At 37.7% G+C, this 24,800-nt stretch overlaps 1 protein-coding gene across 5 annotated transcripts in view; it reads left to right on the top strand.

Annotated features, from left to right (window-relative positions):
• Positions 1 to 24,800, top strand: part of iqsec1b (IQ motif and Sec7 domain ArfGEF 1b) — a 173,043-nt gene that overhangs the window by 48,867 nt on the left and 99,376 nt on the right. For 2 of the 5 annotated variants that reach the window (XM_060857616.1, XM_060857625.1), the window contains exons 2-3: positions 8,777 to 8,812; positions 20,975 to 21,082. The exons of 1 other annotated variant lie outside the window; for it this stretch is intronic. In XM_060857616.1, the coding sequence (XP_060713599.1) occupies positions 8,777 to 8,812; positions 20,975 to 21,082 (144 nt within the window). The remainder of the gene's footprint in view (positions 1 to 8,776; positions 8,813 to 20,974; positions 21,083 to 24,800) is intronic. 2 more of the 5 variants (XM_060857617.1, XM_060857618.1) reach the window with 2 other exon arrangements.

Here is a 24,800-nt window from a genome sequence, read left to right as displayed (position 1 = left end):
ATTCAGCTCTGTAAATCTCATGACCTGATGTTATCAGGGGAAAAAATGTGCTGCCCACAAACTTCTATATGGATATGATCTGTATACTGAAACATATGGTTTATTTTTTACACTGAGGCATTCATCTTGTAGGTTACAAGCAATATTAAAGATTTCACATCTTTGCAGTGACATATGCTGGATTCAATAAGACTGGATAGGAAATATGGCTTTCTTTCTCTATTTCTTTGTGTAATAAGGGATGTCTAACCTCTGATAGTTCAATAAATCAATGACCTACGCTGACTATCCTTTCAGTACTGTTTTAACAGACTTATCATTCTTCAAAACTGGTGAAGCTGTAACATCAAACTTTAACTCTGAAACAAAATTGACAGCAGGGAACAAAATATCTCTGCAAAGTAGTTTATCAGATGAAATGTGTGGCTCTGTTGTTAGCTTCTGATTTGGATTTTGTCTGATTCAGGATAATCCTCTGCTCTTTGGCTTTCATTTCACTCTACTTGAGATGGCAGTATATTTTGTGTACTTGGCTTTTGATTAAACCCACAGATCTTAGACATGTTTCTTATTTCTGTGTACGTCAGGCTTTGACAGAATAGTAGAGAAGTACACCAGCTTGATTTAGAAATCCACAGTGGCAAGCAAAAAAAAAGGCAAAACTGTATTTGGGGAACACAAAACATGTCAATCTGAAGGTTCTCTCTTGGCATGTGATGTCTCATTTTCATCATCATCATCATCAAGGGCATCATCAAGGACATCAACATCATCATCATCATCATCATCAAGGCCATCATCCACATCTGTCTCTTTTGCATCACCTGAAGTAAAAGTTATTAATTGCATTTAAACTAGAGCTTCACAGTCATCTGCTCACTCCATTGAGCTCTGTAAATGTGAAATTTGTGATTAATTCAGTGTTTTCACGTTTGTTTAAAACTTTTTAATTCTTATTTATTACATTTTATTTTACAATATCATGTGGTTAGTTTAGCTGTGCTGTTAGAATCTGTGGCTTGATTAAGCACAGTAGGTTTGCTATATTGTCTTCGACGTTATAAGATGCAGGCCTATGAGGAAGTTGTCAATCACATAAGTCCCTGATTAAAGTAAAAGCGAATGCAATCATCCACATATATGTATATATTTACAGTATCTCACAGAAGTGAGTACACCCCTCACCTTTTTGTACTGTAAATATTGAACATATGTAACACTGAAGAACTGACACTTTGCTACAATGGCTTTCTTGTGCATCATCTTGTATAACAGTGTAAATTTGCTGTCTGCTCAACACACAGCTATTAATGTCTAAACCGCTGGCCACAAAAATTAGTACACCCCTAAGTGAAAATGTCCAAATTGGGCCCAATCAGCCATTTTCTCTTCTCATTAGTGACTCATTAGTGTTACAAGGTCTCAGGTGTAAATCTCTCACTCTCTCATACTGGTCACTTTAAGTTCAACATTGCCCCTCATGGCAAAGAACTCTCTGAGGATCTAAAAAAAGAATTGTTGCTCTAAATAAAGATGGTGTAGATTGCCACCATAGAAAGATTGATAAAGACCCTGAAACTGAGCTGCGGCACGGTGGCCAAGACCATACAGTGGTTTAACAGGTTCCACTCAGAACAGGCCTCACCATGGTCGACCAAAGAAGTTGAGTGCACGTGGTCAGCATCATATCCAGAGGTTGTGTTTGGGAAATAGATGTATGAATGCTGCCAGCATTGCTGCAGAGGTTGAAGGGGTGGGGGGGTCAGCCTGTCAGTGCTCAGACCATACGCCACACACTGCATCAAATTGGTCCACATGGCTGTCGTCCCAGAAGGAAGCCTCTTCTAAAGATGATGCACAAGAAAGCCTACAAACGGTTTGCTGAAGACAAGCAGACTAAGGACATGGATTACTGAAACCATGTTCTGTGGTCTGATGAGACCAAGTGAAACTTATTAGGTTCAGATGGTGTCAAGCGTGTGTGTTGGCAACCAGGTGAGGAGTACAAAGACAAGTGTGTCCTGCCTACAGTCAAGCATGGTGATGGGAGTGTCATTGTCTGGGGCTGCATGACTGCTGCCGGCACTGGGAGCTACAGTTTATTGAGGGAACCATGAATGCCAGCATGAACTGTGACATACTGAAGCAGAGCATGATCCCCTCCCTTTGGAGACTGGGCCACAGGGCAGTATCCCAACACGATAACGACCCCAAACACATCTCGAAGACGACCACTGCCTTGCTAAAGAAGTTGAAGGTAAAGGTGATGGACTGGCCAAGCATGTCTCCAGACCTAAACCCTATTGAGCATCTGTGGGGCAAGGTCTCTAACTCCAGCTGCGTGATGTAGTCATGGAAGAGAGAAAGAGGACTGACTACAGTGGCAAACTGTGATGCTCTGGTGAACTCCATGCCCAAGAGGGTTGAGGCAGTGCTGGAAAATAATGGTGGTCACACAAATTATTGACACTTTGGGCCCAATTAGGACATTTTCACTTAGGAATGTACTCACTTTGTAGCAAGCGGTTTAGACATTAATGTCTGTGTGTTGAGTTATTTTGAGGGGACAGCAAATTTACACTGTTATACAAGCTGTACACTCACTACTTTACGTTGTAGCAAAGTGTCATTTCTTTACTGTTGTCACATGAAAAGTTATAATAAAATATTTACAAAAATGAGGGGTGTTCTTACTTCTGTGAGATACAGTGTGTGTATATATGTAATATATCGTCGCTGTCGGGCGGAAACCTCGAATGTCCAAATTTGGTCAATTTCATATTTTTTCACATATCGATGCTATTGGTCAGTCCCCACATGGGTCTGTTTTTTTACAAGTTATTAACCAATCTAAAGTCTTGAAAATAGCTTGAGCGCAAATCTCATAACTCCACGTCTTCTGAGGTAAATGTCTTCAAAACACTGGGCACAAAGAAAAAAAAATCTTGACCCCTGCTAGTTCTGGTGCTCGTCTGAGGACAGGAATTTAGCGCAAGACAATCCACTGCAACGCGGACTAAACCCTGTTCACTGCAGATAAGGTGTAGGCGTTTTTTTCATTTCCTGAAAAATAACGGTTTTGGAGATACAAGGATTCCGCCCGACATTGACGATATGTATTAAATATATATATATATATATATATATATATATATATATATATATATATATGAACCTTACACACTCCAGCTACCAGGGTGACAACTACTTCTTTTTGAACTCCTAGTCAGAGGAAATTGCTACCTGTATGTCACAGATGTTGATAATTGACTAGTGTCACAGTGATTGACTCCCTCCCTGAAAGCACAGCCAGTTTAGGCAGACTTGGAGTTTTGCCAATCTTCCAGCCGTATGTGGCATCAGGGGATTGGAGATGGCTTCTTGTCTCTGAAGGTAAAGCTGAACGATCACTGTTTTCACTACATACAACCCTTTGATTAAAGCTCATGATTTTTGCAGGCAGACAAGCAAAATAATGTTTGAAGTAAATAAAGCATTTTATCAAATTATTGTTTTGCTGTACATTTTTCAGAATTAAGCTTCTTCCTGTAGAGAACAGAATGGGATTAACTGACAGAAAGATTATATCCTTTACTAGTCAGGGGCTCTTGGCCGATTCTAATGGAAAGCGAATGTGGACTGTGGTTTCTAGGAGATGGAATTTCCAGTGCTGAAAAAATGAAAATAAAAGCTCACTGAATATAATGAATTCAAATGTGTACAGTTCCTGCATGATTGTACCAAGTAGCATTAATGCAATTTGTGTTCTGTTATCCAACTTCAATTGATTGTGTATTTTCCAAGCCATAAGTGCCAAAACTATAGTTGTACTGTTGTAGTAATTTTTTTCTTAAATATATATAAATTTTGACTTTTCGTTTCTTTGTTTTTTCCTCAGCAGTATTGTGTCTGCATTTTAAAAATGTGAGCTCTGGCCACTCTGTGATTTGTCTTTAAAAAAAAAAAATATTTATATATATATATATATATATATATATATATATATATATATATATATATATATATATATGTGTGTATATGTATATTTTTTTCCCCTAAGTCAAATATACTGGCCTTGTGATTATGTAATTGTCTCATGGTGTTAACATGTAATTAAGGCTTCTTTTTCTTTCTTTTCAATGAGAATGGTGACTGACAGTAAAATGGCAGTGGGTCTCTGTGAATCAGACATACACGTGGTATATTTATAGACACCAAGACAGTAGTGTGAATGTTTTCTGAGTCATTTATAGAAGGTTCAGCTCATGATTTCACTCGAAAGGAATCTGGACTTCCTTTCCCCCTCAGAAGGAAAATATTTAGGTTTTTGTTCTTGAGGTGTTAGCACGTGTCAACCTGATATCTCAGAGGTGCAAGCTGCTTGAAAATTCAAACTTGCTGTCATAGCAGCATGCACACTGAGAACATTTCCCTCCAGAGGAACTACAACTGGAAGAAAACATAAATAAATAAAATATTATATTGTTTTAAAAAGGCTTATTATTTCAATTAAAATGCTAACCACTTGGCACTCGATCCCAAAGTGGCAGGGCAATACAAAAAAATAATTTTTTGTGTGTGCTAAAAAATGTCTCGGTAAAACGAAACAGTAATTAGCTTAATCCTGCTAATTCATTTGTGTGCAAGCTGAAAGTGCTGGTATGCTAGTGGGAGCTCTAATTGCATCTTTTGTGGCTTTAATTCCATCAATAACCATGAGTGTCTTTTTTCTTCAACACATGACACATTTGTTTCAGCATTCATTTTACACTATCATTAAAATAAATGATGATAAATGATAAACTAAAATAGCAGTTGTCTTAGGAGTTCCTCTGAAACAAGTATAGAAATGATTATTGATCCTAATAGGACCTTGTTAAAGCAGTGATGATTAGGGTTATTAGACCTCAGGGCTCTGTGTATTGATGTAATGTCCTTTAGTTGACTATCATCTATGTGCAACATGGCAAATTCTCCTAGTCTGTATGATGTGTACTCATTTTACTCCGCAGTAGAATTCAGATTGTAAAAATGAAAAAGTAGGAATGAATTTGTTAATACATGTAATGTAAATATGGAGTGTTGCACTACTCTGCTATTTGTTGATGGATAGTTAATGGAATGGTTTAAAGCAACAGCAATCAGATCTACATGTATCTGTAATACTTGGCTTTGGACTGTTTTGCACTCAAGTGTCCATCAGTGTAAAGTTGATAACTTCAGCAAGATACACTTTGTTATAACTAGAATTATATTCCACGCTACTTTTTGACCAGATAGTTGCTTACCAGATGGTTGATAACCAGATGGTTATTAAAGGGAGACACTCAATCAGACACTGCACTGTCACCCAGATGAGGATGGGTTCTCTTTTGAGTCTACTTCCTCTCAAAGTTTCTTCCTTAGAGAAATCTCCTTGATGATATATCACCTTTGGTTTGCTCATTGATAAATGTTCTATCCGGAATTTCTATATTTTTGTAAATCTTTGTAATAATGTCCATTTCTAAAAGCACTATGCAAATAAAATGATTTATTAATTATATTTAATTGTACAGCTAGTTCAACAGAATGTCCCCGTGTGCACCAAAATACTTACAGACTCTCCGATTCTGTCTGAACAGCTTTTTTTCCCCCCATTACTGGAAGGCAACAAAATTGTAAAGAGTGACACTACTCCAAGACATCTGTTCCCAGGCCACTCCGGTGAAATGAGATTGCTTTGGCACTGCTTTGGTACTTCAGCAGTGATGTTAGATTTGCACTTGTCTACAGCATTGCAGGCAAGAGTCACATGATCTTGGAGGACTTTTAAAGTGAACTTTTTTGGTTTTGTTTTTTGGAATGCTGCTGCTTGTTAATGACTAGTGATAAAGCCTAAAGCCTGGTTGGTTCTGCTGATCTGTGAGGAGATATTTCACAGTAGGTTTCAGTCTTAAAGTAATACTTCATTAACCAGTTTGGTCAACCTCCAGCTCTTGTACAGGTCCTGCTTTAGGTTTGTGGCAGCTCAGTGCTTGAGGTTCTGCTATGTTAAATATCTCTGATATGTAGACATACTGGGGGGCACAGTGGCTTAGTGGTTAGCACGTTCGCCTCACACCTCCAGGGTCGGGGTTCGATTCCCGCCTCCACCTTGTGTGTGTGGAGTTTGCATGTTCTCTCCGTGCCTCGGGGGTTTCCTCCGGGTACTCCGTTTTCCTCCCCCGGTCCAAAGACATGCATGGTAGGTTGATTGGAATCTCTGGAAAATTGTCCCTAGTGTGTGATTGTGTGAGTGAATGAGAGTGTGTGTGCCCTGCGATGGGTTGGCACTCCGTCCAGGGTGTATCCTGGACGGAGTTCCTGCCTTGATGCCAGATGACGCCTGAGATAGGCACAGGCTTCCCGTGACCCGAGGTAGTTCGGATAAGCAGTAGAAGATGAATGAATGAATGAATGTAGACATACTCAGTTAATTTGGGTAGTTTGAATAATTGTTGTAAATTACAGTTGCTCAAATTGTCTTTTAACCATAACCATGTTTTTATTCCGCTATACACTTAAACTTGTTGTGCCTCTTTATTTCATGCCATGTAATGCTGTTGTTGTCCATCGGCTGTTCCTGGTTCGGGGTCACCACGGGGATCACACCAGCCAAATATTTGATTTGGCACAGGTTTTACACTGGATGCCCTTCCTGACACAACCCTCCCATTTTATCTGGGCTTACCGGCACTGAGAGTTAACCCTCAGTGGCTGGGTTGGTTCGCTGCACGGGTTGTGAGGTGAGAGCACGAGATCCTGCTGCTGAACCACCAGGGACTATTTCATGTAATGAAATGTAATATCAATTAAAACATTTTCATGACTGTCAATAGACAATTTTTTATGTTAATGTGTTCCTGCTGAAATTCTCAGTCCTCTGTAAATAGAAGAGAGTTACAGACTTGTGATCTGTTAGGCAGATGTCTCATAAAAAGACTTGGACAGGTAGAGTACACTTTTTTTCTGGAGTTGGCAGAACACCGGTTATTAAACAGTGCTCATTGTGTTTTAAAAAATTGAATGTCTGCTCTTAAATTAACATTTAAGGAGAGTCTAATACCCAGAGCTCCAGGGATAGGCTCTAGCCCCAACACAGTTACTGAAGATTAATTAACGGACGGCAGAAACACTTTGTTCCTGTTACTTATGTATTCATTTGGTCATCATTTATACATGGCTGTGTATGATTATATAAGCAGAGCTTTGCACACTTTTTCTTTTAGTTTTGCAGACGATCCAATGTGCATGGATGCTCATCATCTTAAAGAAAAAAGTCTACCAATTAAAGAAGGGTAGGATCATCCGGCTGCAGACATGCGTGCTTAAACCGAGAAACAAGCTCTCAAATGAGTCTCTAATATAGATGCTAAAATTTTACAGCCCTGAAAGTGATGCTTATGGGGATACGTTTCATAAAGGCAATCCGGCATGATGCCCACTATTTCTATTTCTTTTTATCTTAAGAAAAGCAGTGTTCCGTTCGCATCACTGTGATGTACAAAGTATTGACATGATAGTTAAGCAATTAATTTGCCTTTCGACTGACATTAGAAAGGTTTTTGTCCAAACACATAGGCAAGTCTTTGCAGTATGACAGCTGTAGAGATTTACTGTCCTTTCTTGTTTTTAACAAAGATTAGTGCCTGAAGCTTTCATTCTTCTCAGCATTTCCCAGAGAATTGCTATATTTTGACAGAACCTGATTTCAAAGGTTCATACACCATGTACATTATTGAAACCGGGCTGGCTGAGAAAGGAAAGCTAAGGTGTTTAGGCTACCATGGGTGTGAATATTAGGATCGTCCATCATTACATAGCTTATACCCAGAAAGCCCAGTGGGACATCATGATATTAACTGGCAAATTATAGATTGCACATGCTCTGGGTTAAGAAATATGAATATTGCTCTTCCATTACTTGTGTTGTTGGCTTCCACTTGTGTTTTGGAGCAAGGTTTTGCACCCTGTTTTGTAATTATGCATTGCACTGTTGTTTTGCCAGATCTAATTTCACACACATGGTGCACAATCAGATTGAACTGCACAATCAACAAGCATGTGCCATAGTGCCACAGAAACACCTTGGAGATTCAGAGCTGGTTGCGGCAGGAAAATGAGAAGCATGAAACCCAAAATGCTTTTTGTTATTGCCCTCTTTGTGTTTTTCCAAAAAAGGTCTGCTTTGGACCATGAAATTGAAAAGTCACCTGGTAGTAATGTATTTCAGATCAAATTTTAAATTTTAGAGAAATACTTTAGCTGATGTGGGCCAAGTAGATTGACCTTTGGACCATCGTAGGTCACAAATGAAAAAACATGGAGCCTCTTATTCAACATGACATATTTGGGTGGCACAATGTAAAGCAGTGATATTTCCAGGGTCCAGGGTTTGATCCTGAGCTGTTTTATGTGTGTGTGGGTGTTCATCTCCCACTGCCCCAGGTAGGTAGTAAAGCTCAACTATACAACACCTAGGTGAGAATGAGTATGTGAATTGTGCCGTTTGACAGATTTCCATCCCAACCAGAGTGAATTCTACCGCTTTGTTCCCTTTGTCTCATCGGGACTGGGCTGTGTACTGTATCCACCAAAGCCCTGATCACTATACTCAACTCATTAGTCTTATTAGTCTAATTGTTATTCCACTCTTTTAGTGGATGTATCTGTATCCCTGTGAATATTTGTATACTTGAGTACATTTGTATTTATTTAATTTTTTTCAGTAGTATTCTTTCTGTTTGCATTTCAGGACTGAGAGTGAAGCCTTGCGTGTCTCAAATGTCAGGTATGGAAGATTCCTATTCTGCTCTTGTCCTCATATCACCATGCTTATCACTTTCACATAGCCATTTCCAGCTTTGGGCATATCAATCCAAAACTCACCATTCATAACTGTTTGTATGTTTTCTGTCTGTCTCCTCTTCGAGAATTTCTTTTCCTTCATAGAGCGCTTAGAGACAGTTGTGTCCTTGGAAACATTTGAGTCAATTTTGAAATAATATACTATAAAAAAAGGAGACCTTCAAATCTCAAAGATTGCAAGTGACCTGTTGCATTTAAACTGTTCAGTTTGCACAGTTAGAGTTCTTTAAATGGAATATTTTCAACCGTTTAACATACGTTTGATATGTTGAAGTGGTGCTTCACAAGAAAGGCACTCTGTCCTTAATTTATTTCATTTATATATATATATATATATATATATATATTATATATATATATATATATATATATATATATATATATATAAAATTTTTAATTAATATCGTACCCAGGTGCTGATTTATGTAAAAACCAAACACCTTCAAAAAGTGTGCAGATGTATTTGTTTACAGAGAAGAGCACACGAGGAAAGCAAGAGAGTGTGATGATGTTATCAGTATATTCATTTAAAACTCACAATGATTAATATGACCAAAGAGCAGCTGTAACTTTGCCATTTGAATGAAAAAGTTCCTGTTTGAAAGGCTTTCTAATGAAAGTTTTGTACATCAGGTGTACATCTTAATTTATTTACTTATTATTAATGCAGTTTATTTTATATTCATCAACATCCTATAAAGACCATTTCACATCTGCTCTGATTTTGATGCATTTCACCATTTCTAAAACACTTTATTTCTAATATCCTTTTTTCACAATTTTGCACAGAATTTCAGTTCATCTTGTCTTGGGAGTCTTTCTGAGGTCTGAGAGCAATTTTAACATCCGAAACTCATTCAAAATGCAACACAAACAAATTATGAGGTTAGCAATTAGAATGTTAGCATGTTCGTCATTAGCTTTTTTAGTATTTCTGAATTAAAGCTCCTAGACTATTAGTTTTCAGTGGTTTTGGGATGAGGATGATCAAATTCATCCCAGATTTGACTCAAGATTACTCGTTAGGGTTCTGCAGTTTGTTCCCTTCATTACAGCAGAGATTATAATGTTTAAACACAAACTCTTTTATGTAGAACATCATGGGGTCTGCGAGCAAACTGAAAAGACCAGATCGATTGGGAAAGGTCTTGAAGAAGGAAGGTGCAATAAGGAGCGCTTCAGTTTAATGGAAATTATTGTAATGCATAACATCATTAAATTCAACAACACACAGTTGTCATTCTCTGAGTGATGGGTTTTCATTTATTTGAGAGGGCAGGGCCATAGAGTATGGTATAATTATGATTATACTGTAATTATGAGTATGGTTAATGAGCATGTTTTGTGTTTGAGTGAACATAACATAAGCTTTACTGACGCTAATACAACATCATACATAGAGATGAGTGGAAATGTTTACCAGCTTAACAGTAACTGACCTTTCTCTAGACACTTGATGTATGATAAAAACTCCTTGTGAGTTTGTGTTTGCACATGACACGTAACATTTTTAGGTTGGACTTATGGATCACAGAGGATGTTTTTGAACATCCAACTCTAGATTTAAGCTCCTCCTGTCAGTTATGTCTGTCACAGTCATTGTGAATGTTCTGACCTTCTAGAATCGAGAAAGAAATCAACAGTGGTGTGGAACAAATGGAATTTATCATTTACATAAGATATCACTTTATTTATTTATTCCGCATTATGTAGTCTGGGATTTGCTGAAAGCATCAGGTGACAAATCAAAGCTTCTGAGGACAAAAGAACTGTTTTGACTGCTGCAGCTGTTGTTGAGGCCATTACACTGGCAGTGCTTTACTCAACAGTGTATTTGTACATGAGGAGATATGAGAACATACTGTTTAAACAATGCATATCTGTGTGGCCTGCTTACTGCTTAGTCCTTGAGCGTGTGTGTTTTACAAGGCTTTCGTTTATTTTTTTCATTTATTAGGATTATTATGTAAAAAAATGTTTCAAATCTAAAAACGAAAGTAGAGCTTGGTGGTTAACACACTGGCCTCACACCTTCAGGATGGGGGTTTAGATTTCCACATCTGCCCTGTGCGTGTGAAGCGTGCAAGTGTGCACAAGTGGGTGTAGGTGTACAAGTGCACAAGTGAGCTTGCGAGTGAACGTGCAAGTTTTAGCACCCCCGGGTGTCCCCTGCATCATACCCTGAGACCCTGAGATTGACTCTGGGCTCCTGGTAACCCTGTGTATTATACAGTAAGCAGTACAGAAAATGGATAAGTGGATGATCAGAGTGTAACTACTTTGCAGTTAAAAGTATCATTTATTGTTCAAACTCCTTTAAAGATAATAAAAGAAATAGTCCCTCTCTGCTGTATTTTGCTGCTTGGCCCCATAGCACTTGCTATTTATTATCAGTCTATTATGAAACTATAGTAAGTTTGACGCATGTTATGATGAATACTGCTAATCGTCCACTGCTAATAGCCATGTGATAGTAAGTGTGTACATGATATGTTATCAAGAACTGTAGTTAAGTTTTTGTCTGTTCTGGTAGCAGGAATAAAAACCATTTACTGTAGGTGTGCTAGATTGACTTTTTCCATAGAACCAGCGCTGTCTGGATGTTTGTGCACAAGGAGGTGTGTGTAGGTCAAGGGGAAAGCTGTCACTCTGTTCTCTCAGGACTTTATCTCTCTCATTTGACCACAGCACTCTGTGTGTGAGCATTGATCTGGATCCTATAGCAGAAAGGCCTCTGTGTGTGTGTCTGTGTGTGTGTGTGTGTGTGTGTGTGTGTGCAAGACCAAGCCTGGAGCTCTCACTTGCTCTGAGTGTGTGTTGAGTGTTTCCACTATGCTGACATGGCGTTCTGTATTCAAGGTTAAACGATGAACGCACAAGCCGTGTGCTTTCATACTTTGTGATATCGATGTATCTGGATGTTAGAAGATGCATTTTAAAGAGTTTGAGTATGCAACTCATGGTTTTGCTGACTTGTAAATTGAAAACCTAAATGACAGTCCAAGACTTCCATTGGCACCCATTAGCTCACAATGTATATGTGGATGTGGGTTTGTTTCACACCTAATAACTGCTAGGAGCTGGATACAATTCTGTGTCCGTTAGCATCCCTGCTAAGGATAGGCATACCTGGGTCCAATACTACTCACACATAATTGGTAAAAAAAAAATAAAAAAAATTTGAGCTATCGAGCACAACACTGAAGCGATGTACAAGTTAAAGGGGGGGAGGCATCAGTAATAATAATAAAAAGGGAGGTATCTTTCAAATATTCCACATTCACTGCCAACCTACCAGCTAGCAGAGCTTGTATCTGACTTTGCCAGTAGCGTAGAGGTGTACTCCCATGATACTCCCTTTTTACCTGTATTATTGCTCATTTTCAGCTATGCTCATCATGCTCTAATGTGTGTGGATTTACTATTAACCACTCTGCAGAACAAGTGATGTCTGTGTGCTCACTGCCTCAGCGTTGACCATCTTAAGAAAGCTGTATCTGATTTGTACATCCCCTGCCCTGACTGCATGGCATTGTCAAAATAAGCATGACATGTTTGATTGGAAGATTTGAAGCCAGGCTCAGAATCCTAGCAAAAAAGTGTCCATACACCACCTCTATAGATGAATCAACAACGAATCAAACATACATGTCTCAGCATCATGGCCTTTATTTATAGGAATGTATACTACACGTCTTTTTTGTTGCTAATTCCTTAACACTTTATAAATTAACATCACACCTTCCAGTGGTAGATGTGATGTTCACATCTGAACACCTTTCAGAGAAGTCATTGGATAAGTCCCACTCTTCAGGGCAGTAATGGTGCAGGTTGTCCCAATGTTGTAAGCTATATGTTAGCAATTTATGTCTGTTAGTAATTTATGTCTGTGGTGTCAAGCTGCTGCCAGGCTTCCTTGTCTTTGGGAACATGTGCCAACTTGGTGAGAAGGTTTTCGGCAATGTCTGTTTTACTGCGGTAGGCATCAATTGGCAATATGTGACCGTCTAGTAGTAAACTGGTGTTATTACCACGAGAGATGAACTGGTGTTTTGTGAGCATGCAGTGTATTAGTTTTTATTTCAGTGTTGTATAGTCACAGTTTTCTCACTTTAACCTCTGCTGCAACAACACTGTTTTACAGCAAATGGCTATGTCTCTTGATTGAACTAAGCTGTCCCACAAACAGTCTTCTAAATGTTGTTCCCCCATTGTAAATGTTTTCTTCTTTCCATTTTGAACTGATAGACAAGTCTAGGCAGTGCAAAGGACTATCATACTGACATATTTATTGGGAATAAATCAGTCAATAACCAACAAATGACTTACTGTTGTAAATTTCCATTCTTAAAAGCAATTATAATTAACATTACTTATTTAACATCATTGAACTAAATAAATAAGCTCCCCTTCAGGGATGTGCTGATTTGTAGTCTGAACAGAGGCCTCCATTCCAGTCTCTTACAGGGTAAAAAAGGGGCACATTAGCATTCATTAACTGAATTATATATTATTGGCATAATTTTAGTTTCATTTTTGAAAGCAGATGTTTCAGACATGCATATGATTTCAAGACCAATACGATAATCATAGGATGAAAATAAAAATACTATGATACATTTATTGTTTCTGTGACAGAATGTAAAAAAAATAACTCTTAAAAGTAGTTAACATCTTAAATGGTCTAAACACAGAGTAAAGAAAAGTGATGATCTTCAGCAATAAATCCATTTGTTTTTACTGAAACTGAAAAGCTGCCAAGTTACAGTGACAGAACAGCCATTGCTGAAGTGATTTTGGAGGGAATGCAACAAAAACCGAGTAAAATTCAACTTTATACAAATTAGAATATTTATTACAGTAGCATAGCTTTCTAGGAACAAGGCAGAGAGGGAGGCAGAATATAAAGTACATTATATACAAAAGATTATAAAATGTGCAAACATGTCTCAAAATAGCATTTTCTGTGAGGGTTTTATAAGGGTATATATATATATATATATATATATATATATATATATATATATATATATATATATATATATATATTTTTTTTTTGTTTTTGTTTTTGTGCATGTGTGTAGTTGTTGTTCTCGTCTGTATAAAAGACGCTTACATCGCAGTGATGGACAGCTGATGAGGAGCACAGGAGCAGAGCATATCAGCTCCCTGAGTTCAGGATGTATTAACCAACTTCACTGCCTTCTTTCACTATTGATGCTTTGATGGGATATAATAAGAGCGACGTTTTGAAGAAGTGATTTTAATGGACTGTAATCTGCTAGTAATTGTTTCTCTGTTAAAGTGTACATGGAGGGAAATTGTATTGAGGCATGAGACACTCAGCCTAGAGCTCAAGCATCATGTGATCAATAAGACTGAATGCCACCTCAGAAAATAATGACAGGTATTTTTTGTTTTTCTTTCAGGTGTTACAGTTATTATTTAGAGGCTACTTTTTCTTCCAGAGCTATGGGATACTATTGCTACAGAGGTCTCATAAATCAGTACAAGGTGGTGAAAGCAGAGGCCCACAAGTAATGAGAATTTAGCTGCTGCTCTCTGGGTCATTCACCCCTGTCGAACTGTCTTCCAAGGTGGACTTGCATCACCCGTGTCAGATTGGACATTTAAAAGAAGAGGGATAGAGTAATCATCCTGTTCAATTAAAGGCTATGTGTTAGCAAAGCTGCCTAGCCTTTTATCAGTCTCTGTTTGATTAATCAATTTTCAAGTACTTGGTCTGCCAGGATGGCTTTGTTAAAACACTAAAGGTCATTTTTGATGATTTAAAGTCCAGTTAGTGTATGTTAGCAAGGCTTTATTTATTTTGTCATTTCAGTTTCCTTTTATAGGAGTTTATTAGACAAATATTATGTTTGGTTAATCCTGTAATAACTAACTAGGTGTCAATCTTTCAGACTTTGGTGATGATGGTTTATTTAAACAGAATGTTCTCTGGGAGGATAACAGGAGGTTTATGACAGCAAGAGGCCATGCTCAAAAAGACTAAACCTCAACATAGGTATGGTATAATCAGTGACTAGCCGGATTGTTAAACACAGCTTGTTCAGTACTTTTTTTTGCTTATCTGTGAACCAAATTTCTGATTATTAACTTAGAATAACTTTAATGGTAATTATCAAGTAAGCTATATTAGCTTATTATATGCAATTTCACCAAAATTCCAAAGCTTAAAATATATTTAAATTACAACATTTTTAATAATTCATACGACAAAGTGCTGGATACTTACCTAGTGAAGAGGAATTAGCATTTTCATTAGCATTTGCTAATGAATAATTCAGTAAGCAAGAACAGAAAGGAGGACTGCGCATTTTGATCATGTGGTCTTGCAGTGTGATGTGTTGATGCATTAAAGGGAGGGTTAGAGAAATTATGAGAATGGAGAGTTCTCAATTAAAATAATTTATTGTTTAATAATAATAGAGCAAAAACTTAAGCAGCTTAAGCAGGTTAATTCCATTGCAGTTCTGCTGGAGTCCACTAAATTGCTGTAAAGTAAATTTGGAATAAAATACAAGTACATTTGAGTGTCTTAGAGCGTTTCCGTATGAGGGAATCGTGTAACATTAAGCTTAAAATGGTCTATGCCTTCTGTTTTGTTTTTTTATCATCATCTTATTTCATCGGTAATCAATGCTTTTATGCTATTTGGATTAGGATCAAGATGCCAGGATGCTGTTATAACTTTTTACAACTCCCTCTTTGACAATTTTCTTGTTTTATGTGAAGCCTTGCAGGTACTGATAATAACATGAGATTTAATTTTACATCTTAGTAATGGGAATTCTGTCTCAGTTCACTGAGTCAGAGCAATTGGCTCAGCTCACCAGTAAGCGCCAAGTTCTTTAACTTCCAAATGAGCATTTTTAACAGCAGAGATGTTGCCCTTTAACGATTTATTGGTCACTTTTTATTACCTACCGATCAACAAAATAGCATCATCATAAATAATAATAAAATATATTTCATTTATAATTAAAATGTAAATGAAAAGCAGCAAGATGATGCATATTTCCTGTGACAAATACGGTAGGATTTATTATTTTGTCTGCGCTGTCTGCACTTACATTTTATTAAAGTATCTGAAAAATCTGAATTAGGAGAGAATCTAATAAGATTCCTGTGCATTTATCCAGATATTTACTTTCCTTGTACACCACAATACATGTTTTAATGTAAACTCAATGTAAAATGTTCAATCTTTTATATTATAGTAAAATGGAATGTTATTGATTAGAAATAATATTAAAATGATATTAAAAGAACTCAAATAAAAAAAGATTTAGTGACAATTTCTGCAATAATAAAAGAGACAGGAATGACAAAACCAGTTGATTGGACAAACATATCCCCCTGTATTTGTTCACACCTTATTTTTACTACAGAACTGTTGTTTTGTTATAAAATGTTTATTGTTTTACCTCCTAGAAGAATCTATTAGTGGTAGTACAGTATTAGTAATGTAGGTTTATTTATGCTGAAACAACACAGAATAGCTCGAACTAGTTTACATTCAAATTCTAATTTCATTTCAAAATTACATTCAAATAGAATACAAATAGACTAAGAATTGAAGTCTGATCAAAATGAAACTGAAGTGTACAGATAGGAAAGTGGAAAAATATATATAATCTACAAATATACTGTAGCATACGAAAACAGATGACTGATATGAATAAAGTGCAGATGTGTGCAGTCGATGATACACTGCTAAACTCAAATTAATCTACATACAGGTGTATGCAAAGGTTTATTTTTTTCACACCAAAAACATAATGTAAGCATTTAACCAAGCATTTAACCGATGCTACATAGAACAAAGACAGAGCTACATAGAACAACACAGACCTAAGGACTGAAGTAAGTTAGTCCTAGCCACATAAAATGTATCTGTGCAACCTGGTGCAAACAGTGCAAGACAAAAGACATACAAGACATTACACAAAAGGCAATACACAAAAGCAGCACCGACCAGTGTACATACTGTGTGTTCTCTATTGCATGTGAAGAAATACTGGATTGAACACTTAATATAATGGCAGCAGTGATATGAGGTATTGTAATGTATTGTGCAAAACAGCAATCGACTGAAATGTGCAAGACAGCATGTGAAAAGAGCAAAACCGTGTGCAAAAGCAACATGTAAACAGTTTGATATGGGTCGTGCTGTGTACATGGATGTATATTGGAAGAGCGTGTGCCGACCGACCAGTGTATATACTGTATGTGAATACTGAATGTTCAAACAATATTTCGTGCAGTAACGTTAGAATGAACACAGTTTCTTAGCAGTAGGTCCTTGGGATAATAAATAGAATTGTGCAAAAATGGATTGTAAACAGCATGTAAACAGTATGATGTGTCAGTGTGTGTGTTTTGTGAGGGTCTATGCAGTCCATACAGATGATGTGTGTGTATGTTGTGCTCAGTACAGTACAGTTCAGTTATTGAGAAGTCTGATGGCTTGTGGGAAGAAACTGTTACACAGTCTGGTCGTGAGGGCCCGAATGCTTCAGTACCTCTTTCCAGACGGCAGGAGGGTGAAGAGTGTGTGTGAGGGGTGTGTGGGGTCATCCACAATGCTGTTGGCGGTTGTAAGTGTCCATGATAGAGGGAAGAGAGACCCCAATGATCTTCTCCGCTGTCCTCACTATCCGCTTTGGTTTTGGTTTTGCGATCTGAGATCGTACAGTTCCCAAACCAGACAGTGATGCAGCTGCTCAGGATGCTCTCAATTGTCCCTCTGTAGAACATGGTCAGGATGGGGGGAGGGAGATGTGCCTTTCTCAGCCTTCGTAGGAAGTAGAGACGCTACTGGGCTTCCTTGGTGATGGCGCTGGTGTTGAGTGACCAGGTGAGGTTCTCCGCTAGATGAACACCAAGAAATTTGGTGCTCTTGACGATCTCTACAGATGATGCGTCGATGTTCAGCGGAGAGTGGTCACTCTGTGCTCTCCTGAAGTCCACAACCATCTCTTTAGTTTTATCCACATTCAGAGACAGGTTGTTGGCTCTACACCAGGCAGTTAGTTGTAGCACCTCCTCCCTGTATGCTGACTCGTCGTTCTTGTTGATGAGACCCACCACGGTCGTGTCATCATGTTAAAGCTGCATGCCATGATTAATAAGTCAAAATAAGCTAGTCGACATGTGAATCTAGAATGATTGTCAGGTGTTTTTAACGCTCTAATATTGACCGACACCCTGGAAGCCCCATCCCTGTCACCCTTTCTCGCATTAGTTATTTCTCCAATCCTCTTGAGTTTGCAGGCAGTGGCCGGCCACAAAGTGTGAAATCTAACGAGTTACAAATCGTTTGAAATAGAATCGTAGTTAGAAAGTGATTCAAATTGCTTTTTGCTCTCCTGCACCAGCTGTGCTCAAACAGCATGGTCAGCTTTCTGCTTTACAGTTACAGCTCGCTACAGATTCTACCTTGTTCAAGTGACTATTTCAAGACTCTGCACTATTCCACATCTGCACTGACATGTTTAAAAAGCTGCTGCATGTTTGAGACGCTGGTGCATACATACAAACAGCAATGCTATGTTTATGAATGTCACGTATGGCATCTGTTTTTACAATTGGTTCAATTTATACCAGTTGAGATGTATAAAATGCAAACTGATACTTATACTATTTTGTACGTATATGAAATTCTATATACAATCCAATCTGGAAATGCTGGACAATATGACAAGGCCATTTTATTTGATGTTGCTTTAGAATGAAGACATTTGGGTTTGAGATCAAAAGATGAACATAAAAAGACAGTTTAGAATTTCTGATTTTGTTTTCTGTTATTTATATGTAGATATCTAAAATGACATAGAACATGGCAGATTTCGTATCGGACCAACCAATTTTTAGGCAAGCAAGAAGACTGGAATATGTGACTGACAGGTGTTTCTTGTTACCCAGGTGTGTGCTGTTAGATTGAATGTTTAATCAGTTTTGCCTGAAAAGACTGCATTTTAGTTAAAATGTAAAGCCATTTTAAAATGTAAAGCCATTTTAAAGCTGAGAAAAGTCATTATTACAACAATTTAGTGATAAGAATCCAAACAGCAGACATCGAACAGGATGCTTTAATTTATCGTCAAGACTTATCTGTTCCTATATTCTTGCTTGTCTGAAAATCGAAGCCTAAAAAAAGCTGAAATTCTAAACTCTCATCTCATATCGATGCAAACAATTGAGTACTCTATCGAAACTATATAAATATCTATTGAATTCACACTTTTTATAGCCTGTGAGCTTAACTGAAAAACAAAAACTAGAACAATATAAGGATGCAGCCTGTGTGCATAGAAAACCTTTTGTACAGGTCTGATATTCGTGCGTAATCTGGAAGAAAAAGATGCTGTTTGTCGTTGCTGTACTATCTTTTGTCATGTGTTTATTGAGCTTTGTTGTAATTACAGCTGGCCTAACTTCAGCTCTCCTCATCCGTCATGTAAAATTGACACGACCAAGTGCACTGTTGTGCTGTTAATGTGTGTAAAGGGTTGCCAGGTCTTCTAAAATCCCAACACCAAACTGCACCTTAAGAATCATAGAAAAATAATGAAACTATACTTGAATGATTGGATATTGGAAAAGGGGGACACATTTGTAATATTTTTCCTGTCTTTGCATTGACCTTTACCATGGTCTGATTCGCAATACAGCTTTATACTTTTTCAGACTATATCATTGTCCAGTACACGACCAGTTTACCTTTTCCTTATCCTTACACTTTATCTTAAAACAGAAATTGTTCTTTGTATCATAGATACGCTGTTTGTAGTCACACTTTCCCTTGGTTTATGAAAAGGAGAATGAATGAACTTTCCAAAACTATCTCAGTGATCTAAGTGACCTTGTAGTGTGGACTGAATAGATGGATACACACCATGTGACAGTCTTACAATAAATCTAGTGTATGTTTGCAGAGAAGTCAAACACGTCTTTTACTCAACTCAAGAATAGTGATGAATTTTTGGCACAATCACAATTTCTTTAGTAGTAATAATAATAATAATAATAATAATAATAATACAAGGAAAATCTGAATAAAAGAGGAAGTGAACTGACTGGTGTCCAATAGAAGTGTTATTGTGTGCTTAGGACAAACTAAGGCTAAAACTCAGTGCTCTGCTTTGCTGAATTAATGGTTTAGAATATTACCAAATAAAAACCTAAAGATTTATTTAATATTGTTAGATTAGGCAGTCATCTGGAGACAGATACCTGTAATGCTTTTCTGTGTGATGTGAGAAAGTCCTGGTTTATATTATAAGTGTGCTCCTGTGTGCACTGAATATCAATTCAGAGACTAGTGGTAGTGATTGTAAACAATTGTTGGCTCTCCAGGCAAAATGCCACTATAGCAGGATTCTCAACAGCTAATTTCTTCACGTTGGCATGTAAACCAGTTGTTTTTCTGGTGTGTCAGAGCAGCACAGTTGAGTCGTCTAGTTTTAGTCATCTTCCTGTTACCCCTGGGACGCTCAGCGACTGCTTGACCCACTTCCAGCTGTCACCTTTTCTTTTCTGCACCACACATGTCTGCTCATCAAAATCCACTCTTATCTGTGCATGTACTGCTTCCATCCATCTGTATCTGCTCCCTCTCCCCTTCCTTTTATCTCCTTCTCTTTGGGCTGGCAGGAAGATGAGAGCTGCTTCAGCCAATTATGATTATGCACATTCCAAAGGTCCCAGCCTTGATTTGCAGTTCTTGAGTGTGCAAGCTGAACGTAATGATTGATTCTAAGCTCAGTAATGCGACAGTCAGCACTTGTTCTAATGCATATTCTCTCGAGTTAAAGAAGTGCGCCTTTGCAATTTGAGGATGATCTGAAGCTCAAAAGCATTTTATGTCTATTGTGCAGCATTATATCACATCCGAGATTGAAATCTCACAGCGGTCTCTTGTCGTCATCATCATGTTCAGTGACTCCCATATCTGCTGTCTGTTCTTTAAATCAAAGGTACACTTTTTTTTGTATATAATGTGAGCATGCAAAAAAAAACCTCTGAAAATGTCTTCTCTTACTTTTTTTTTCCTTTAAAGACGGCACACTTCTTTGCCCCCTGAAGTCACAGATAACCAAGGCACCTTCATAACTCCTCTCTGTCGAAGAAGCTACCCCTGTCACAAATGGAAGTCAGCGTCTTTTGGGTAAATGGAAAGGTTTACTATTTGCTTTTGTTCACTGTCGAAACACAGATATTATGTTCTACCTTTCATACAAATGTTCCACCTCTGATGCATCTTATTTTACTAGGCACTGCACTTACTCTTGTTTTTATGAGACAGCTGTGTCTGTGTATATAGGCAGTAACTGATGTGCGCTGTATTCTGGGCTCTGGATGTTTTCCCTAGTGTGACCCTGCTGATGGGGCAGTCTCTCTTTCCCATTTTATTAAGGAACTGTCTTGTAACTCGGTCACTTTTAGCAGGCACAAGGGGGAGCTATTGACACTCTCCTATAGAGAGCGACACTGGAAGCGACACTTTTCAGATGTTTTTATCTTTTTATCTCAAATTTTTTAAATCTGCTGTAAACGCTGAAACAGGGATGAACTTTATAATGAATGCTAATGCTGCAGTACCTGGGAAATAATGTGGTAGCCAGTCATACCCATTTTACACTGCACAGTAATTGTGTTACTCTCATGAGAACGGAATTGACATGTGGAACTTGGAATCAAAATGTGACTGTTTTTGCCCTCATAGGCATGGAGTGGAAGAGCAGGGTCAAAGTTGCAGTATATTATAAAGTGATTGGTGCTGTTATGTTTCTTGGAGGAACTTGGGTATATCCAGTGTTTTCTGCATTTTATGTGGCAAACCAGGGGCCTGTCATTCCAGTTTCAGGGAACAGTGACACCTTTTTTGCAATCGCTCTAACAGATAATCTTCTGACAGGTGAATAACTTTATCAGGTTACATTTGCACCTGTCATGTTGTAGGACATATTAAGCAGCAAGTGAACAATCAGGTATCAAAGTTGATCTATTGAAAGCAGGAGTAAATTTGACAAGGGCCAAATTTTGATGGCTAAATGAGTCACAGCATCTCCAAAACAACAAGGCTTGAGGGGTGTTGTGCTATAGAATGGTTAGTAGCTAGCGAAAGTGGTCCAAGGAAGGACAGCTAGTAAGCCGAGAACAGGTTCATAGGCTCCCAAGGCTTACTAATGCTTGTGTCGGAGTGAAGGCTAGACTTCACACAGAAGAGGTACAGTACTGTAGCACAAATTGCTGAAATGTTAATGCTAGCTATGAAAGAAAGGTGTCAGAACACACAGGACATTGCAGCTTGTTGTATAAGGGGTTGCGTATCTGTAGACCAGTCAGAGTATGTAGCCTGGTCTGAATCACATTATCTTTACTGCCTTTGGCTGCTCATATGTGATGTCTAACTGGAAGCAGTGTAAAGTACAGGATTTGTACTATATTGTGCAGGGTATGTGCATTATGAAAAATCTACACAGTGTTTTTATGGGTTCTGTCATTCTCTTTGCTTTAACTAGATTAATGTTTGTGTCTTGTAATGCTGCTCTAGTAATTGATTTGCATTGCCTTTCTTTATCTGAAGAGGATGGTACATTAAATGGATGTTCCATGAAAATGTATTAAATGAAAGGGCTCTAATGTTCTCGATATTCGGCAGTGCATGTGAAGCTAAGGTTTGGATGTGTAGTTGTATTTGTGACGGAGAACCATTTACTTAGTTTGTCAAGCAGGCTTATCATGGAGCTGAACTAGCTGTAGACATCCACCTTTTTATTTTAAATCTTTTATTTTTAGTCTTCTCTCATGATAATTTTCAAGAGGCATGTTTACTCAGACATGTTTACATTGCCCTGTACTTTGCTGTTTCAGCAGTTAGACTCAATTAGTTTATCAGCAGTGTGTGTATTTACAGTCCTGTCTGCTGTAATATGGAGAAATTTATAATGTCTGTAAAGCAATGTTTGTGAAAATTGATCCAGTTACTGCTGATTTTATTGGAGTACTGCATGTCTATATAAACTTATAGGTGTATTGACTCATGATTGAACTCTCACCCCTGTTTCTGTTCTCATGGCTCAACATGTCAGAGAGTTACAAGTTACATGATGTTCAGGAAATCTGTGTGTTCTGTTTGTCTAAGTGTCTTTGAGACACAATTTTTATTGGAACCATTATTGGAACCATTTATTGGAAAGAAAACACACTTTATATGTTTTTGTTGAATCTGCTAAACATCTCTTTATTAATGAACATGTTAGTTTGGGTTATTTTGACCCCAGAATTAAATGACACTAAATCCTTCTGACAGAAATGATCCGTTTTATTATCTATTAAATTACCAGATTGCTTTCTTAACTTATTTACACACTTGCATGAGTCATATGCAATAAACAATATTAAAAGCTAAATCAATAATCAGAATGTCTGTATACAGTTTCATCATGTCCACAATGTTACATTACACTGGGCTTTAGAAATTTGACATTAGTTTTTTCCAGACACCTGAACAGAAATCCCACTGGTACTATGATGGCATTACCAGTGTGCTAATTTTACTTGCACTACAGGGCACTTGAATGTTCAAATCTCAAGTCTGGTTTCATTTTCTCTAACAGTCGGACTCTGGCAGTAGTTCTGGCTGTAACAGAACTGATGGGACTTGTTCTGATAGGTATTTGTTTTGATGTTCTTAAGGCTAATAATAAAACTTTTTTATGAGGTGTTTAACTGAGAAATGTTCAATCGTTGGTATAAGTGTAAATGTTTTTTATTAGGAGACATTTTGATTTTGGAAGAAAACTCCGTAATATAATGCTAAGTGAGATTTCCACTACAGGAGAGTCTGCAGGAGAGACCAGATTGTGCTTTTCAGGTTCTCAGTCATATTTTTACTTGAAGTTGGAGAACTGACTACAGGAAAGGCTGGTGAAGAATCAGATACTGTACTATAACTTAATGGATTAAAGGAACTTGTCTCATGGACATACCATAACATTAAATGTAACTGTAATTAGATAAAAATATATTCTGTGCATTAATTATAAAAATATAATTATTGGAAAATCACTGCAGAAATTAGTGTACCTTGTGCAGGACCAAATCACTACCTCAGCATGGGATTATTTTAATATACCAGCATGGTCTGTTGTATCTTATTCCTTACTTACAACATGCGGTCTACTGATTACAGTAAACTCCAGGCTTTCCCTGCATGCTAACTACTGCTGACCGCAGGATGTGGCAGTTATGGCAGGCTTTGAGCATTAGTACAAACAGTGATCATGGGTCCCTGGGGCTGTGGACTAAATCTTCAGAGGCTTTAGAGATTGCAATACCTGTTTCTCACTGAAGGGATTTGATTGAGCCATGAGGGGGATATAGTCAGGGATGAAGGAACAGGAATGCTTCTAGGAGGGTCTAGGGGACAGATGATTGAAAGCTATCTGTATGTTGATCATATCATCATGTTTAATAGAACATCTAGAGGGATGCAGGCAGAGACTACCCGGGAGACCGTATTAGTGGCTGCCATTAATAAGGGTTAGACTGATAAACACTACTAAGGAAATAGCATTTGGGAAGATGGACACAATTACGACTTCACAAGAGAGCCCACATTCTCAAAATAGTCTTTTTTAATGATACTTTATGGTGTTATATGTCCTTTCATAAAGCAAGGAAAAACACATCTCGATACCCGCTAGTATAGACATCCAACCTTGTTTGCATTAGCATAAACTTTGCAACATGCAGACTTTAATGAACACTTTTAATTAGAACAAGCACATTTTAGCTTATCATTATTCCACTCACAGGCCACACGATCAATAGTAGCATTTGGTCTTGAAATAAATTCTTGCAAATTACTAGCAAATATG

Source organism: Tachysurus vachellii, chromosome 22 (assembly GCF_030014155.1).
Source record: "Tachysurus vachellii isolate PV-2020 chromosome 22, HZAU_Pvac_v1, whole genome shotgun sequence".
In the NCBI taxonomy this organism is placed as follows: Eukaryota; Metazoa; Chordata; class Actinopteri; order Siluriformes; family Bagridae; genus Tachysurus; species Tachysurus vachellii.
Note: the sequence above shows the minus strand (reverse complement) of the source record. Positions and strands in the feature narration are given on the sequence as shown.